The 17,828-nt window shown below is 42.3% G+C and overlaps 1 protein-coding gene across 2 annotated transcripts in view; it reads left to right on the top strand.

Annotated features, from left to right (window-relative positions):
• The first annotated feature begins 3,302 nt into the window (after positions 1–3,302).
• SLC25A13 (solute carrier family 25 member 13) overlaps positions 3,303–17,828 on the top strand; it is a 101,502-nt gene continuing 86,976 nt past the window's right edge. The window contains exons 1-2 of one of the 2 annotated variants that reach the window (XM_055708099.1): positions 3,344–3,387; positions 5,637–5,651. In XM_055708099.1, coding sequence (XP_055564074.1) covers positions 3,376–3,387; positions 5,637–5,651 — 27 coding nt within the window. In that variant the 5' untranslated portion in view covers positions 3,344–3,375. Of the gene's footprint in view, positions 3,388–5,636; positions 5,652–17,828 lie in introns of both variants that reach the window. The other variant, XM_055708100.1, reaches the window with a different exon arrangement.

The raw sequence follows: 17,828 nt of genomic DNA, 5'->3' as shown, positions 1-17,828 counted from the left end.
AATAGGAAATGTTGATTCTTTATCAGCCTTTTATCAAGTCTACAAAATCATGAGACCCACGCTGTCAGTCTTCCCAAGGTAATTTTTACTAAGCTCAGAAAAGATCATATGTGCCTACTGAGATACAGTTGCCCTGCTATACAATACCCTAATAGTTAAAACACCAAGTAGTACATCAGCTCTCATTCTCTCTTCTACATGAAAGCAATCAAAGCCTAATTTTTCACCTCAAGGACAGTGTCCAGATACTAGGTTGTGGCTTATTTTGGAAACAAGCTACAGCTCCTCCTGCAAAACCCATCCCCATATGTACAAACAAACTCAAGACACCCTGTATCAGAAAAGGGCACAAGAAGGAGCAAACTAGGTCATTTCTCATTGCAGAGGGGAGCCCTGGAATGACTGTGCGCTCTCTTTCTTGAGTGTTATGTGTAAGACAGAAAAAAACGTTGGTTGAGAAGAAACAATCTCCTAACTTTCCAAGAAATGCTTATATGCTTTGTAATGAAAACACACTCACAATTTTACCCTCACCCCATTGCATTTTACTGTATGATAAAATATGATGGAAAGAGTCATGCTTCTTTCCAGTCCAGCTGATCTTGGATTCTCCTTTGCACAATGACACAGCTTCACTAGAAAGAATGAAAAATGTCCCTCATCTATTCCCCAGACTATAGGGCTTTGTGGTTAAAACATACTGAAAGGAGTATGACACATGGCTCTGAATCTTCAGTCAACAGCAGACTTTGAAGACAATTTGCTTATGTAGCCAAAGAGAGTGCCGATATCCACTGCAGTCATACTGCGTGCCATTTAGAAAGTGAACATTTGCCTTCCGTGCCTTTTCTATAAAGATAAGGAACTCAGGCCTGTATGTGCGTGTTGGACAATGTCAGAGACCTGCCAGGCCAAACCTTTAATGCTGATCACACTCAGGTTTTCATGTAAGCTAGGCAATGACCTTCCAGCCTTGTCAGGACCAAGGCACTCCTGAAGGCATGCTCAGGACTTGAGGCACCTGGAGCTGTTGAAGATTGGGAAATAAGTAGATTCAGAATAAATATAGGAATAGAATAAGGACATGTCCCTTCTTATTGCAGGGGGTTGGACTAGATGACCTTTACAGGTCCCTTCCAACCCAAACCATTCTATGATTTCATGATTCTAAATGCTAGAAGAGCTCACATGACGTCGTATTTGGGGAGCAGCTGAATGAGGCTTTCCAGGGTCATCCTTTTTTATTTACCTCTCTGAATTTTACCACCAGTCTACTTGGAACATAGGCAGGTTTATTGCTTGTGTTTTTCCTTGGAAATTGGCTCAAGACCATGTGTCAGTACAATGTGGGAACTGTAGTTGTTTTCTTAGCAGTCTTAATATGGAAAAAAAAATCCCATGGAAGCCTGCTTTCACAAAATTTAAGCTCAATAGGACAGACTTGCAGCCTCACATCTAAATATTCTGGCTTCTGTATATTCACAGAATGTTGTATTTGTATTCTAAGACAATTGTTATGCTATTTTCTCTCTGTAATTTTTCTCTTCTTAGTGGTATTACTAAAATAATCTGAGATTGTTTTCCATTGTTTATAAATGGACTGCTATTATCTATTCGTTTATGACAAGGTGACAGTATTTACTTATCTAGTTTGCAGATAGGCACGGCATAATCTGTTTTTTGTGTTCATTTCAAAAGGTGTGGTTGGAGGAAGGCTTGAAGTCTGCTTTGCTATAACTGCTGTTTTCTAGGTCAGAGAGATGCAGGGAGAAAGGCTGTGCTGTGTCACAGAACAGCTTCAGCACGTGCAGCAGGCACATGGATGTTGGGCAGGGAGAAAGAAAGAGAATCCAGCAAGTGGTAGGGTTTTACATGAAGCAGAGGCTGGAAGACTGCTGAGAAGTGAAGGAGGCAGATATGTTGCTGGGCCTCACAGGTGGTGGAAGAAACTTCCAAGGGACATAGAGGAGACTGCAATTTGCTGAAAAACAGTCATTAATTCATTGGACTGAGAACAAACATAAAAAGAGCCATCCTGCAAAGATACATAGCAGGCAGGCACAGATGCATTTATCAGTCCTTACCATTTCTCTACTGTCTCCCTCTAAGACAATTAAAAACAATTAAAGAGTTAATTGTTCTGTTTATATTGTAATGTATCTGTCTTTGCAATCCTTTGCCTTTTCAGTATCTTCATGAAACTCACTTTAGGGGAAGTGCTGGAAGATCCTCCTCAAAGCTATGACTAACTTTATAGCCCATTATAAACACAAAAACCTCACCCCCGAGCTACTCTGATAAGCAACCTTTTGTTACAGGCATGTGCCAAGTTCCCTGCCTGCACTACCAGCCTCAGGCCCACCTAGAATCCCACCAGGAGCCAGAAGCCCCCAGGCCAGCCAGAACAGGCATCGAAGGGCTGGTGCTTGCCCTGGTCACAGCCGCAGGCCTGCATGCCAAATGGTTTGCTGCCAAACATGCCCAGACAGGCTGTCTGTAGACAGTCTGCAAACTGTCTGTGAGGCGCAGCGTGCCATGCCTGTGGTCATCCCGGGTACAGCCGTGCGCTCTAGCGGGGCTGCTGACATGTCACGTTCATGCCGACTTACAAACTGAAACGGCATTAAAAAATTTGGTTGGAAGCATGGCTCGTTCTTGGGACATCCCAGAACGAAGCCTTGGGATACAGCAACGGGATGAAGCATCCCTCAAACAGCAGCATGACTCATGGGGAAGAAAACAGCTCTAGGCAGGAGAGCAGGGTTTGCTGAGGTACACCAGCATGGCTGCTGTGAAGGTGTGTGGCATCTCTCCACAGCTTGCCCTGGCGTCCTACGAGCACGCCGCAGGCATTTCCTCGGGTTAATGGTACGAGACACTCGCTGGAGACACGGTCACTCAGGCCTCTCTCCAGCGGCTGGAGGGGCCATGGGGCCCCTCCGAGCTCGGAGCCCCGTTGAGGCGGCTCGGAGGCTGCCAGGCCAGCAGCCGTAAACGGAGAAAACCTGAGGTAAACGGGGTTCCCCTCACAGGGGTGCGGCAGTGGCCGCCCCAAACGCCCGCGGCCGGCCGGTGCCAGAGGACGCATCGCCCGCCGGCTTGGCTCGGCTCGGCTCGGCCCGGCTCGGCCAGCGCGAACCCCGCAACCCTCGGCGCGGCCGGCCCGGGCGATCAGGCGCGCTGCAGCCGGGCCGGGCGGGGTGCAGCCAATGGGCTGGCGGCGCCGAGCGCCCCGTCCGTGCCTGGGAGAGCGGTGACGGCCGGCGCTGGCGGGCTGGTGCGCAGGCGGGGAAGCTGCCTGCCGCGGTCGGAAGGGAGGGGAGGGGAGGGGAGGAAGGGAAGGGACGGGAAGGGGGTGGCCGCGCCGGGCACAGCATGGCTGCCAAGGTAAGTCACCGCCGGCGGCGGGCGGGGAGGCGGCGCGGGCGGCGGGCTCCCGACGCGCACTAGCGCGGCCGTTGGCGGCGGGGAAGGGGCCGCGGCGGGAGGCGGGCGGCTGCCGGGTTTGACCTCGGGCCTGTCCTTGGCGAAACTCGGCGGGTGGCGTCTTCTCCTCCTCCTCGCGGCTCCGCGGCCCCTCGCCGCCGGCCCCAGGGGAGAGGAGGGGGGCTGGGCTGCTGGGCTGCGAGCGCCCGCGGCGGGGGCGGCCTCCCCCCGGCCCCGGCCGTCAGGGTTGGGTGCCGGCGGGTACAGAGCCGGCGCGGCGGGGCTCCCAACCTGCCAGCCGCGGGGAGCGGCCCTGCGCGCTGCTCGTGATGCACCATCTGCACGGCCGCCTCCCGCCGCCGGGGAGGGCAGGGGCGGCGGGTCCCGCCGTGCCCGCGGTGGTGCGGCCTCACCGGGCCGGCCCGCTTGCTGCCCCGCCGGTACCCGCACGGCGCCGTTAGGCCCAGCTGTGACCCGGAGAGCGCCCTGCCGCACTCGTGCTTACACGGCACGCCGGTGTATGAAGAGAGTACGTACACGCTGTGTGTGCCCGGGGCTGGCGGGTCAGGGCCTGGCGGGGCTCGCCGTGCCCGGGGCGGGCGCTGGTGCTGGCCCTGCCCCGCTTACAGGCCTTGGCGTGATAATCCCTTTTTGCTTTGTTTCCCATTTTCTCCATATACCTGTTTTTACCTTCTGTTTTCATATTTGATTATAATTTCCAACCGGTTTCACTTCTTGGTGCTCTCCTGTCAGATTGATACCTGTTAGTGAGGCTTTGCTGCTGCTTCAGAAAGATACTAAATTGAAATATTTTCATCAATTGTTTCATAACACACTTCCATCCCAGAAAAAAAATAGTATTACCCATTAGCTGGATCAAAGCGATATAAAAAGTAGGTATGCTAATTCCAGTGGCAGATAAAATTACATGTAGTGTTGGTGTTTCAAAACTTACTCCTAGGCTTTCATTAGGTTTCTTTTTTGAGACTTTTAAAAAATATTGGACCACATCCAGCTTTTGTTGAAGTCAGTGATGAAAGTTACATCAAGAAAACATCAGAAAACTAAACTTCCCCAAGCAACGCAAAGCAGCACGTGCTCGGTCTGGCCGAGTTGTGCGCTCCTTTATTGCAGTGAGGCCGTGATAGAGCTGCGCCTGTCAGCACCTTCCTCAGAAAGAACTTGGGTTATCTGTGTTGCATGCTGTTTTAATGGATTGGGTAATGTGTGATTCTTATTTGCTAGGGTATATGAAACATTCATCCCCAAATGTTTCTTATTTATAAATCTTAGCTGTCCTGTCTAGCTCTATTTTTTTTTTTTGATTGCCCACTGGTCCATACACCCAGCATATCAGCTTCATTTTACTGAACTGTTGGTCTTAAAAGACTTAAAAGTCTTTCATTCCCTGAATTTATGAACTTATCTTTTCCTCTCCAAGCAGCAGTTCTTAATCTGCAATCCATTTGAATCCATATACTTTAAAAATGTTGTATATGTAGTTAATGTTTCTCTACTCAGGTAGACCTGTGTGCTCCATGCTACACATCTGTGTGGTGTGCTTTTTCTTGTGGCTTGGTTTATTGCACAGTTCAGGTCACCAAAATCTATACAAGCATATGTTGGAAAGACTCAACACTTAAAGACAAACTGAATTGAATATCGTAAGTTTCCAATTACGTCAGGCTTGGCAGAGAGATACCTGATAAAAAGAATAATGGCTTGTCACCAGTGTCATAAGCATCCTTGGTGCATTGCAAGACAGATACAGCACTTTGTGCTGCAGGGTTTACAGCCCTCCTGTAGCTTCTGAGGAAGGCTTCTGGTTGCAGGCTTGAATGTGTTTTGAGAGATTTGTGTTTAAAAAAAAACCCAAGAAGTAGAACTGGAAACAGCTAGAACAGGTTAATTATTAAGTTATCTTGTGAGACTTAAAAGGATTTTTATCTTCTTGAGGTGAAATAATTGCTGTTAAATATGGGTGAATTTCTATTTTTATTGAAGTCAGTGACAAAATGTAAGTAGCGTTTTGTACTTTTTAACAGTAATGTCTGAGTTCATGTTCTGCAAGCACACATATGAATAACTTTGCCACGTAAAAGAGCTTCTGGGCCTGAAGTTATTCACATGTGCTTACAGGCATGGGCCTTGACTTGTGTTCTGACTTCCTCACTGATGCATCTCAGTAATGTTTGCCTTTTTCACCTCAGCCAAACAATGGACTGGTGAGTCAAATGATTTTTCTAAAATCCCTTTGGTACCTTTTCCTTGCCAGTATCCTGCATGACCGCTTCCTTTAATTTTTTAATTATACCCTTTTAGGCATACAAGTCTTTGGGATTGAATGTAATTGTTCTTTGCTTGCAAGATTTCAAATGTTGACATTTTAAGCAGACTCTAGGAATTCAGTCTGTCAAAAGGAAAACCCAAACAGAATACTGTTAAGGCTGCATAGTTAAGCACTCAGGTATCAAGAAATAGGCAAAGCTTTTATGCATGGAATCTTTAATGTCCATTACAGTGCCATTTAATTTTCCTTCTTGTATGTTACTCAGTGTCTTGCAATTTATACAATGTTTTAAACAATGTATATTGTACATCACTGTCTTTTCTTAATCTTTGAAAACACTTTCTGAGAGTGTTTTGTGAAAACTGCATTGCAAATTGTATTTGCACAAATTGCCAGTAAAAACTGCAGGTGAGATGTTCCGGTCGATTTTTACCCCATTGGTAACTAAATTACCATCATAGGTACTGGCTTTTTTTATGAATGGCGTGGAAAACTGGCTATGTGGAAAGTCTTTATGGTAGTGCATGTACAGAGCAATAATGATGTTTTATATAGCGTCATGCTTTATTTCTTCATTTTGAGTGTTTAACAATGCAATCAGAATGTTTTTTCTGCCCTTTAGCTAGATACTTCTAAAGAGAAATTACCTAGTCTAGCTAATGCCCCTTGCCATTCATGCAGTGTGTATTTTGCAGCAAAATTAACTGGGCCTGTTGAGTGACTGTAAGCTACCCTTGGTCCTCATACTGCTATGCAATTCTAGGCGTAGCTGTTGTCTCATGCATGTGCAAAGTGTGACTTGCTATCTTCTTAAGGTCCTACTACTTGGTAAAATATAAACTTATTTTCAGTGGGAAGTTCTAAAGTACTTCTCAATGAGACCTATTTCCATAGCTGATTTTGCCTTCACCACTCTGCTACTTTGTTCAATTTAAGGTCAGAAACTGGTATTTGTAATAGGAGCTAATATATATAATATTTTTAAACTTAGTGTTTCATGACCACTAAGCTACATTCAAAACAGTTAAAAATTGCATTAATGAAAATTCTAAACTTGAGTAATTTTGATAGGTAATTTAAAACTTAAAAACTGTAAAAACAGTGGGCTTATCATGGAAGCACTTGTACACCATTAAACTCCACCTCTGCTATAGATAGCATGTGAATAAATTTTGATACTTGCATTGAACTGCATAGTACTGATATAGGAGTTGTTTATTAAATACTGTGGAATATCTCTCTGATCCTAATTGTTTTTTTTGTACATGTGTGAACTTTAATCAATTGAGCACATACTGGTTGCCTCTATTACCCAGAATGTGTAAGTTATTTTAAAATCATTGTCTTACAAACGAAGTGAACACAAATATCACATGCTAAAAGGGCTCATTGTGAAATGACTGTTCCAGTGAAGGCATGAACCTTACATCAGTACCTGGTAGGACTACCTGCATGCTTAATTTTAAGTGCATGCGTAAGTCTTTTGAAGAGCAAGTGCCTGTCAGAAATATAGCAATAAGGTAACACAGAGATTTGTTGCTGACTTTACTTACAAGAGAATATTTGAGATGTTTGTAATGCAAACTAAAGAAAATTTGTTGTGCAGTTTTTGTATATTTAACAATTTTAAAATTCTTTTTCCACTTGTCTTTTTCTGGAACTGTTTACTATGGAAGCTGTATCAGTGGAGTTACATGTTCTTTCCAGTTACTGCTGTATTTACCTTTAAAATCCTAAACCTTGTCATATCAAAAATAATCAGTTCCCATCACAGGCGCCTTGTATGTCTTGGTGTTAATATAGTCAGACATTTTCCACTGAACATCCTGGTCCTGCAAGATGCATCACCTTGACTGAATTAATTGGAGTTCTGTGAAGGATTAATGCTGCTGCCCTGGCTCTATGGGCCTTTTTGAGTGCAGAAATGGTCCAGTGCCTGCACTGGGCAGTGTGAATTAATGAGGTTTGGATAAGCAATGGTTGAAATACAAACACCATGGCAATGCAATTCTAAGTTTGGAATACTGATTCCAAACAGTACCACAACTATTAGATGCTGGTGCAACCATGCCACATCAAATATTTTGCTGTCATGCACACCATTGTGTCCCTTTGTGCATCACACAGCTCCGTCATGCCTCTCTGTTCAGCTTCTTCTCCCCTACGGTAGCAGTAGGGTGGGGTGTGCCTGGGAACAGACTGAATTCATTCTTCCTGCCCTCAATGCCATTCTTCCTCCAGCCAAATGGAAGAGAAGAATTGCATTGCGTTGCATGTGGGTTCATTGAGTCCTCAGAAGGGAACAGGTGAGGGATCCTAGCATCATGATGGCTACTGTGTCCATGAAAGGAGTGGAGTCCCTTACGGACAGGCTCCAGCCACTCGGTGAGACCAACATTGTGGGGGTAAAGTGGTTGGTGAGTAAGGAGAAAGCAGTCTCTCTTTCCCTGATGCATCACAGAGTTTGTGTACTGTAAACTTTATAGTGTCATCACACTTAGTGGCACCATGCTGATTTTTTTTGGATGTGATAACACAATGTAAGATCTGTGTAGAAGGACCTTTACTAGTCTGTACACATTTTGGAACTGTGTGTAAGTGTGTAAATTCTTAAAACACCTTATGTATCATAAGACTCTTCCTTCCGCTTCCCCCTTCAGAAAAAACCAAGTATTTATGCTGCTTATGACTTATGGCTGCATCTTGACTTAAGAGACCAGAATTTGCCTGATGAAGGGACGCTGAATTTGTATGAGTGCTGAGAACTTCAAACTGTTTCTAAGTACAAAGTAGCATGTATGATGACTGCAGCTGAAATGAAGGAGAAAGCAAATCCTTTATGCTCCTTCCCTGTCCTCTCTGCTATTGTTTGTGTGTTTATTTTCATTTGGTTTCTTTTACTGCGTAAGTCTTTGCTTATAACATTTACTCTTAGGAGGACTGTTTGAGTCTCAGTTCCACAAGGTGCACAGCAGGTTACGGGGCCCACTGGCAAGAAAAATCCCAGGAAAAGCACTTGTGGAGCAACTCTCTTGTGGAAAAATTACACACAGCTCTCTTCTGCAGTGAAGGCCAAGTTACCCTGAAAAGGAGCTTTATTACACTGGGGTTTTTGTCTCAATTGACTTACCTGTTCCTTTGTACTACTGTTTCTCTACCCACCCCCTGCCCCTTTTCTTTATCAGAGCAAGGTGGTAGTGGGAGGAGGTGGTGAAAGAGGTTGATTTATGTCTTTAATACAGTGGAGAGGTATTAATGGGATTGCATGTTGCAACTGCCAGTGGTTTTAACAAGTTTTTTGAACTTGCTCTTTTCCATTATGGTGTCCCTGTAAGAGGAATAGCAGGGTGATCTCACTTAATGGATAGCTCTTGGAGAGTGTTGCTCGACCCAACAGTTATGTGTACATCATTATGTGTGTCTTGTCTGTTGTGTTGTTGTAACATGCATTGAAAAGTATTTGAAGTTATCTTACCACATCAGGAAATTTATTCCTTTTTCTATGCAGCTTTGTGTCCCAGGAGGTTAGAGAAGCTCTTCCAAGTGTGTTTCAAACAATATGTTAAAGGTGCTTCTCCTGATCCTGTAACCTAGACAAGCTTATAGCCCTGAATGATAACAATGTGTCTTCTGACCAGCTTGTTTAGGCCAATATCTATTTTATTTATCTATGTTGTCCAAGGAGTATGACAAGGAGGTATGTGATACCGTATTTCCTGGAAGATGGCATGAATATGCTGCTTAATTTTAGCTTAATTTTTGCTTTTCATCTGTGGAATTGCTGCTGCTTTGGCTATAGAATGGCTTCACCATACTGAATAGAGCCTGTACGTTACATTTGTATGGCACCAAATCTAAACTTGCATAAGGCCTCTGGGCACTGCTTGTGGCTCTGCTAATCATGCCGGTTTGCTTTAGCTACAATACAGTCTTCAGAAACAGCAGCTGATGTTTTATGGTGCTAGATAACTATGGCTAATAAAACGAAAGGTTACATATTTTCTGGTGCATTCCCTTTCTGGAAAGTATCTGTATCTCAGTCATTTGCAGGGAGATAAAGAGGTCCTTATAAAAATACTCTTATATTTGATTGCTTTGGAATAAAGCAATTTTAACCAAAGCTTTGTTAAAACTTAAAGGAACACTGCAAATGCATTTTTCATAACATTTTAAAATAATTTCATGCTATTTACAATACCTTAGAAACGTGCAATTGCAATTGTATTCTTAACCAAAACTGTTACTTGGCCTGCAGAAAATCCAGTGTGTTAAAGGATGAAATTGCTTAGAAGGAGTGGGTTGTTGGCATTTTTCTTTTTCTCTGAAGAGGGAAAAAAAGAAACACTTGAGAGACAGTGGAGAAGCAAACGCAAGTGCATCAAACTACATACATTTAGAGAAGAAATAGAACTAGTTGCAAGCATGATCGAATTCCTCTTGTTGGATACTTGTGAGGCCCCTAATCTCAGCTGCTGGATTCATATGCTTCTGATGTCTTGCACGCCTTGGCAGCCTGCAAGGACTGTTTCTGTGCTGACCAGTAAGGTCACTCTTTGGGTCTCCCTGAAGATCTGTCTTACTCCCTGGCTTACTCTTGGCCATGTGAAAACCAGAGCCTGGAATTGAGGCTAAGTTGACTTTTTGGTTTTCTCTTGATTAAGATCTCCATGCCTAACTTTTATCCACTTGGCTGTGGAAGTAGAATTAGGAAACGTGTCTGAGCTGTTCAGAAACAGGTACCACAACAGCCAGCTTGCTGACTAGGGAGCATCTAGGTCAGCCAGTGGGAAGTGAAAGGATAGGGATGTCCTAGGAGGATGTTCAAACAGCAAGGCTTGCATCTCTGTTTCAGGCAGGGATGCTGTGTAATTAGCATCACAAGGACTGTGGGGACAGAGGTGTGGGCCAGAACAGGGTTCAGTTGCTGGCAACTAGGGCACCCTGCTGGGACAGGGGAGATTTGGATTCTCTGTTGCCAGCAGCACTTATAAATTTTGCATGAATCATACCCTCACCTGCTACAGTTTTGGAGGGTTCCTGTGCTTGATGCTTACTCCTGTTCAGCCAATGCACATTAGATGTGTTGCATGCATGATTGCTGGGCTGGACTGGGAACACCTGGTCGGCATGTCTGATATGTCTGTATATACTCAGCCATGGCTGTGGTGGTTCTAGATGTGCACCTTTATGGATCTTCTGGAATCCTGAAAATCTTAAATTGCATGTGCCTTTCTGCTCATGGGCGGGTTGGTTTTTTGCATCATGCTGTGACTGAGGTAGTGGAGCGTGCTAATGGGTCTGACCCTCAGAGGCCGAGCAAAGTGGAGTTTGCAAATGCACAAACACGTTTTATTTGTAGAGAGCACATTGAGATTGGCAGACTTGTGCCCAGACAGCCAAACCTTTTAAAAACAGTTTAAAAATCTTACTGTCATCACTACTTTTATAGTTTTAGGAGGTTACTGGTTCTTTTTTAGAGTCATAGGCAAGGCTGGACCAACCAGCTCTCTGGGACTGATTCTGTGCCTGTTCTGCCTTCCTGATACCAGGCTGGCTGTGTCTCTGCTCTGATGATAGGGTTGAACTCACAGTAGCTGTCCTGTTGGTTCGGTTGGCATGGAGGGGTACCTGTTTGTTTCCTGAACCACCTGGTTAAAAGCCAGTGGTAGCCATGAAGCTGTGATTCAACTTGGATAATACTAAACTTTCAGTAGCAATACTAGGAGGGTAATGTAACGGTGCTGGGCTGAATTAGAGTGGGTAACGGACTTGGCAAAAAGTAGCACGGTTTCTTTTTAAATAAATCTATATAAATTGTTTTCTTTTCCTTTAAATCAGATCAGTTCCCTAATACGTTTCACAGCAAAGCAGCATAAAGCATTATGCGGGCGGCATGCTCTAATGTGGCATTCAGCACAGAAATACCTTAAGCTGGAAACCTGCGAGGCGTTGTTTTATATGGCAACCATAGGGCTTTACTGCCTTGCATTTGTAGATATTTTAGCGTTTTCTACTGCTCAGCAGAGAAATGAGAAGGAATTGTTTTTCACAAAAATTAGGTCTATGCAGTTTTGTGTGGATCAGGTGGTTTGTTCATTGACAACCCTGCATGCTTGGCTCACAAAGGGATAACTATAGAGGTGCTAGGGCTTTTTCCCTAAATGTAAGAAGCATGGTACAAGAACGTAGCCATGGGGATGTAACTGCAAGTTTTGCATAGGCAAAACTGTGAGATTGTTCTAGAACTAATTGATCAACTAATGTACCCACTGGTTATTTAAATGCCGTGGGGCAGCAGCCAGTTTAAATATTCAGAAGAGGGAATGTAAAAAATGGTACTGAAACACCAAGAGAACTTTGTCACCATTTTTGAAACTGTTTTGTCCATTTTCTGTATATAGCCTAGTAACTGGACTGATAGGAGCATTTTTAAAAGGAAAACTTGGATGTGAATTTCCCATGGAAGCAGGAGGAAAAAAATCGGACTGTCCTTGCAAATGGTTTATTGTTCTGTTGGTTTTGGTTTTGTTTTTTAAAAGTTGTGTCTCTGATTGGCTTATTTATGTATTTGAACATGAACTGATTTTTGCAGTAGAAGGAATAACTGCCTCTTGTTTTAGGCAAGTATATGGTTGTATTTGCCTTGATTAGCCTAGCTGGAACTTACACGTTTTTCTGACAGTGCTGATCAGTTCTAGCTCAGCACCACACAGAGAAGATGACTGCAGTCAGCGCTGGTAGGAGTCAGGCAGGTGGTGAAATCCTAGCTCTGAGGCTTTTTTCTCCCTTTAGAAATGTGGGAGAGTAAAGGGGAGCGACCTTGGTGGTGAAGATGATGGAACCTTGCATGTGATGCAGTAATCCTTACGTTTTTTTCTTAACTAGTGTTTTTTGAATTGTTAAGCACTATGGCAATTTATGAGTTCTCCATATTAAAATGTATAAAGGACAAAATTAAAAAGCTAGCCACAAGAGATTTCATGCTTTTGTGTTTTAAGTTACTTTCGCCTTTATCAGTCTGATCTCCACATCGCCTCAGTCTTGCTCCCTGCCAGCCAGCCCATGTTAGCATAAATAATGTTGGTGCTTTGTTCATCCCTTCAGCATGAGACCCAATCTCAAAGGCTTTGGACCAGAGCCGGAGGGAGGTTGATATCCCTCTGGGAACAGGCACCTGGGACCTTTTATGGGGGTCATCATTGTGGTGGTGGGTTTGTGGTTTTTTTTAACACAGGTATCATATTGGGAAAACTTACACAATCTGAACTTATTGTAATAAATAGTGCTACTGCAACTTGTGATTGCTTTAGTTATTCTAAAATATGTTTCCATTATTAAGTGATACATTTTCCTTACTTTTAATGTCTCCTGTCTATGCAATAGAGAGTGTTTTTGTCCCCACAGCAGGCTTTCTTATGCCTGACAGTTTGTGTTGCTTCTGAAGCACCATCGCTTGAGTTTACTGAATTTAAATGTAGGTTTTTTTGAGGATCAGCAAGAGCATCATTTCATTTTAGGTAGGGCATAGAAATACACAGTGTTTGCTGTGGAAGCTGAGAAGGTGACAGTTTTGGTTCTCACCTGAGCTGTCTGTAAGCTAGTGTCCAAATAGCCTCTTTTTCTCAGTAGATGTTGCAAATTGTCATATGAGCCTGTCTTGTCTCCTTAGTCTCCTTTAAGAATTTTGGCATTCTTACTGTTAATATTTTAGGTGGCTGTGATTGCAATGGATAGGACAGATAACCACTCCTGAAATGTGAATTCTTGCTCCACAAACTGTCCTTGTAACAGGTGAGGACTTCTCAGCCATATTAGTGCTGCTTGAATTATTACTATCTCTCTTTGATTAAAAATAGGTGCAAATAGTGAAAAAAGATGTTAACACTGCATCTTATCGCATACTGCTAGATAAATCTGATGTAATGTGGAAAGAAATGCATGGACATGTGTCTTTATTCAGACATGTAGGATAACCTGTTTTGTGAAGTGCAGTGCTTCACAGAAAGCAGATAAAGAAGATACTGCTCCAGCACCTCTCTCAGTTATCTGGGACAGGAGTGTCTGACAACAAAACAGACTGATCAGGGAGGCAGATGGTTAATGATATGTTGTAAATTGAAGAAGAGTCTTTTAGAAACTGACCTTTTTAAAGCCCATTAAGTGTCATTTGACCAGTGTACGTTACTTTCTAAAAGCTGCCAGAATATAGAAGTAAATTTACCTGCTAAGGTCTTAAGTTTTCATAAGCCGGCAATGATAATCTTAGAGTTGTAGTTACCTGTAGAACTGTCATTAAGTTATATGGGGATTAGACACAAATTATGTAGCTGGAACTTGATTATGTCTTTCGTTCAAAACAAATATTAAGAGAATAGTTTTACTTGAAGGATATTAACATGTAGTCTTTATAATTTTTTTCCAATCTTCAGGTCCCAACATAATTCAATCCCATGTGAAGATAATGTACCCTCAAACTCTTAAAGTCTAGTTTTTTAAAGAATTCTCATCAGTATAAAAATTTCAAGGCTTTTAAAGGCTGTTTTTTGCAATTATGGGGACCTACCAGGAGAATAATAGATGCGCTTTTTACAACTATGATTTTTGTGTCCTTGATGATTAGGGCAATTGAAGAATTGCAAAGAGCAACCTTAATTCCAAAGACAGAATACAGGAGGTGTTGTGTAGCTAGATGACCATAATTATTAGCCAACGTTACAAATAGGTAGAAGCAGACTTTTTTCCCCCTACTCCTTCAGATGCCTTTACGTAATTAGTATTATGGAGTATTAAAACCTTGGCTGTTGAGCTAAACAGCAGTTGAGCAAATTTAAAATGTGACATTCCACTAGTTGTGGAACTGCACAGGGAGAGGGGAAGCATAGGGGATTGAAGTCTGAACATTTCTGATATAGTTGAACAAATTTTTCTAAAACTGAAGACTTTAGGAAAAGGGCGAAACCAGTGATTTGATTTATTTGAATTCCATTTATTATTTCCCCAACGGAGTTTATTCTTTCCCACTCTCTATTTGTGACACTGTAATCTTGTTGGTACTTCCTTTGTAATTGGAATTGATTTACCGGAATTCAGATTGTTTTGTAAAATGCAATTGACCACAGATTTTTTCAGCTTCATGCACAATTTTGTATTTATCTTTTCACATATTTCAGTTTCTGTAGATGAATACTACCTGCTCTTTATTCACTGAAGATTTAAAAATGTTCTTTCCTGGAGCTGACCTTCATTTCTGTCTGAGCAGATAAGTTTAAATTTATCAGGAAATGGAAGGTTCAAAGAAAGTTCCTTGGCAGGTTGGAGTCTTTTTTTAGTGCTGGGTTTGCAAGGAGATGGGGAGAGAACAACAACTAGCACTCTCTATTATTTGTTTTTCTTTCTGACCTTGTGTGATGGGAAAAGTCTCTGTAGATTTCAGAATATGGAGTCATAGAAGGGTACACATTTTTCTACCTTACTCTTGATAGAGTTTGCATACTGCCTAAAAGTGCACTTAGTCAACAGGGTAAGATGCTTTCACAAGGGTGATCCCGAGCCAAATGCCAGCCATCCTGCCAGTAGGAGGAAGAAATTCTAATTGTCTTTATATTTAAGTTGCTGTTTCCTATCCCAACTTCCCTGAACTCTCTCAGCCAATAAAGCCATCACTTACTCAGGGTTTTGGGGTTTTGTCTCAGTCAATGGACATTTCATTCTGGGAAGTTAGCAAAGGTACCATTTCATCTAAGTAAAGCAGTAAATTAGAATAGTTTTTAAGAAATAAATTAGAGCTAATTATTCAGTGTTGGAGTAGCTTGAGCAGCATCTGACTACATCTTTCATCAAAGACTGATAAGTGTTAATCAAAATGCAGGTAACATCTCCAAAACATAAAAGGCTGTCGGCAGGATCATGACACAAAGATTCTATGTCTGTGCACGCAACTCTGGTTTAGAGGTCTGCGTTCAAACGTGTGCACACATGGTTTCCTACATTGAGAAATGAGATCTCCTGCCTTGATGGTTCCTACTTTTACGTGTTTGTGGTGTTGCTTTGCATTTTTTCTGCAGTTCTTTTACACCACGTGACCACTACAGCTTCTTAGTTGAGTTTCTGGTTTGATATGTGATGTTACAGTGCTGGGGAGAGACTAGGATGTTGTCCTGTATCAGTACCAGAGCGGGAGGCTCCCTACTTAAAGGACTTAGTTGAAAGGTATGTTCTGCAAGTGCAGTCAAGCATTATTATCTATCCTTTTATTATGTGACTTCCCTGTCACATCCATCCATCACGTGACCTGATAACACAGGTCTGATTTTAGGATAGAAGAGGTCTGAAAATTAGTATGACTGAACAGCAGGCTGTTCGTTACTGTTGTCATCTTTCTGTTCCTTGGAAATACGACCTATTTCTGCTCTTCCCTGAATCCTTGGCTACTAAAACCTCTTGGTCACGTATGTTATTATTGTAGGGTTTTATCATGTTTGACAACCACTGTTTGATGAACATCACTGATTTAACAGATCTTTGGCAGAAGAAACAACTTTAAGTGAGGCACCGAATATGAAAAGCCATTAGAAAAAACATGGTATGTAAAAATACTGTGTCTGGCAGGTGCCTACTCTCAGCCCATTGTGCAGTCTGAATCTGACTAGAGAAATCTTCACGTGTTTCGGGGAAGAAATTTTTGAATAATTTCACATTTCCATTAAAATAGTTTTTGTCACTGACATCAAGTCAGCCTTCCTCCTTCCTGTCATTTCACCTGTCTAGCGCTGCTTGCCATTGTGTGTCAGTCTAACTGGAAACTACTTTGTAAAGATCATGAATTAGTCCCATGTTGATGCTGTTCAAAAGGAAGAAAAACATGGCAACAACAAACTTTCAACAATTGCTTTTACTCTGTTCACATGCCCAAATCAGTTAGTTACTTGGTCTGCATCTTTTCTTTCAAGACCGACTGGTGTGAAGCAGTGGGTTCAGTGTGTTGTGCATTGTGAACATTGTACTACAAAAGTTTTGTGCTTCTCTTTTCTTCTCGCAGTAAAGAAAATGATAGTGACTGTAAACATCTTGCAATTTACTTTTGGTGTTCCATGTAACCTATAGATACAGTATGTCAGTTACGAGAATAGCCCAAACCAGAATACTTAATTCTCAAGTGTGTAAACATTCAACCCAAATACTGTATAATTAAAGTATCAGTTAATAGTTCCTTATTCTTCGTGTCATTGACAAGTTAAGGCTAGTAAACCAACTTTGCCCATTTTTCTTGTGAATGAGCCGGGAGAGGAGGAGGGAAAGAGGGCACTGAGCTTTTGAAAATGATGGAAAGACCTTTGCAAAGTATGCACAAAAGGACTGTCAAATACGCTGTTTTCCTTCAGTGTTTTTAGAAAGTTTTATACAGAATACGTATCCACAATTCATTTGTGGCTTTGAAAGCCTCTGGGGGTACTTCATGTTGTGTGTGGCCCACAGTTTGATTCAACAAAGGGATATGTAATGAAAACTAATGTGAGGTCTCCTGGCTTTTCTGTTCACTGTTTGAAGACTTCCTGGTCTGGACAGGTTGTGAAAGCTGCAAGGAGTAACTGCTGATTGATTACCCAGTATTTTCATGAGGCAAAGGATTAATTTTTTGTATGTAAAGGGCTGGATCAACTGGTCAGAAAGAAGGTTTTGGAATTTAACTGTGTTTTTGACAGTTGATGACAAAAAGTGAACTGCGTTGTCTGCTGATAACCAGTAGCTTACTATGGGATGGCAGACATTGCTCTGAATTCATTTGGTGCTGTCAGGGTTCTGACATAAACCCAAGTGTCCAAGGCATGAAATGAAAGAACTCCTGGTTAATGAGACATTGAAAGAATAGTGCTAAAATTTCTCTAGTGTCTTAAACTCTGCTCTGTGTTTGGTTAATCTGGTATGTTTAGATTTTAGTTTAACTGCAGTGCTCCCAAAGAAAATGGAACTCTCTTTTCTGGAAAAAAAAAAAAAAAAAAAAAAAAAAAAATCAATAAAAAAATCTATTTCTGTATGTAAGTACATACATACATGCCTGAAGGTAATTTTAGGATTGTTTTTTTAGATTCCTGTCCTTAAATCAAAATGCTTA

The sequence above is a fragment of the Falco cherrug genome, chromosome 4 (assembly GCF_023634085.1).
Source record: "Falco cherrug isolate bFalChe1 chromosome 4, bFalChe1.pri, whole genome shotgun sequence".
NCBI lineage: Eukaryota > Metazoa > Chordata > Aves > Falconiformes > Falconidae > Falco > Falco cherrug.
The sequence above is the reverse complement of the archived record's forward strand: the minus strand, read 5'-3'. Positions and strand labels throughout refer to the sequence as shown.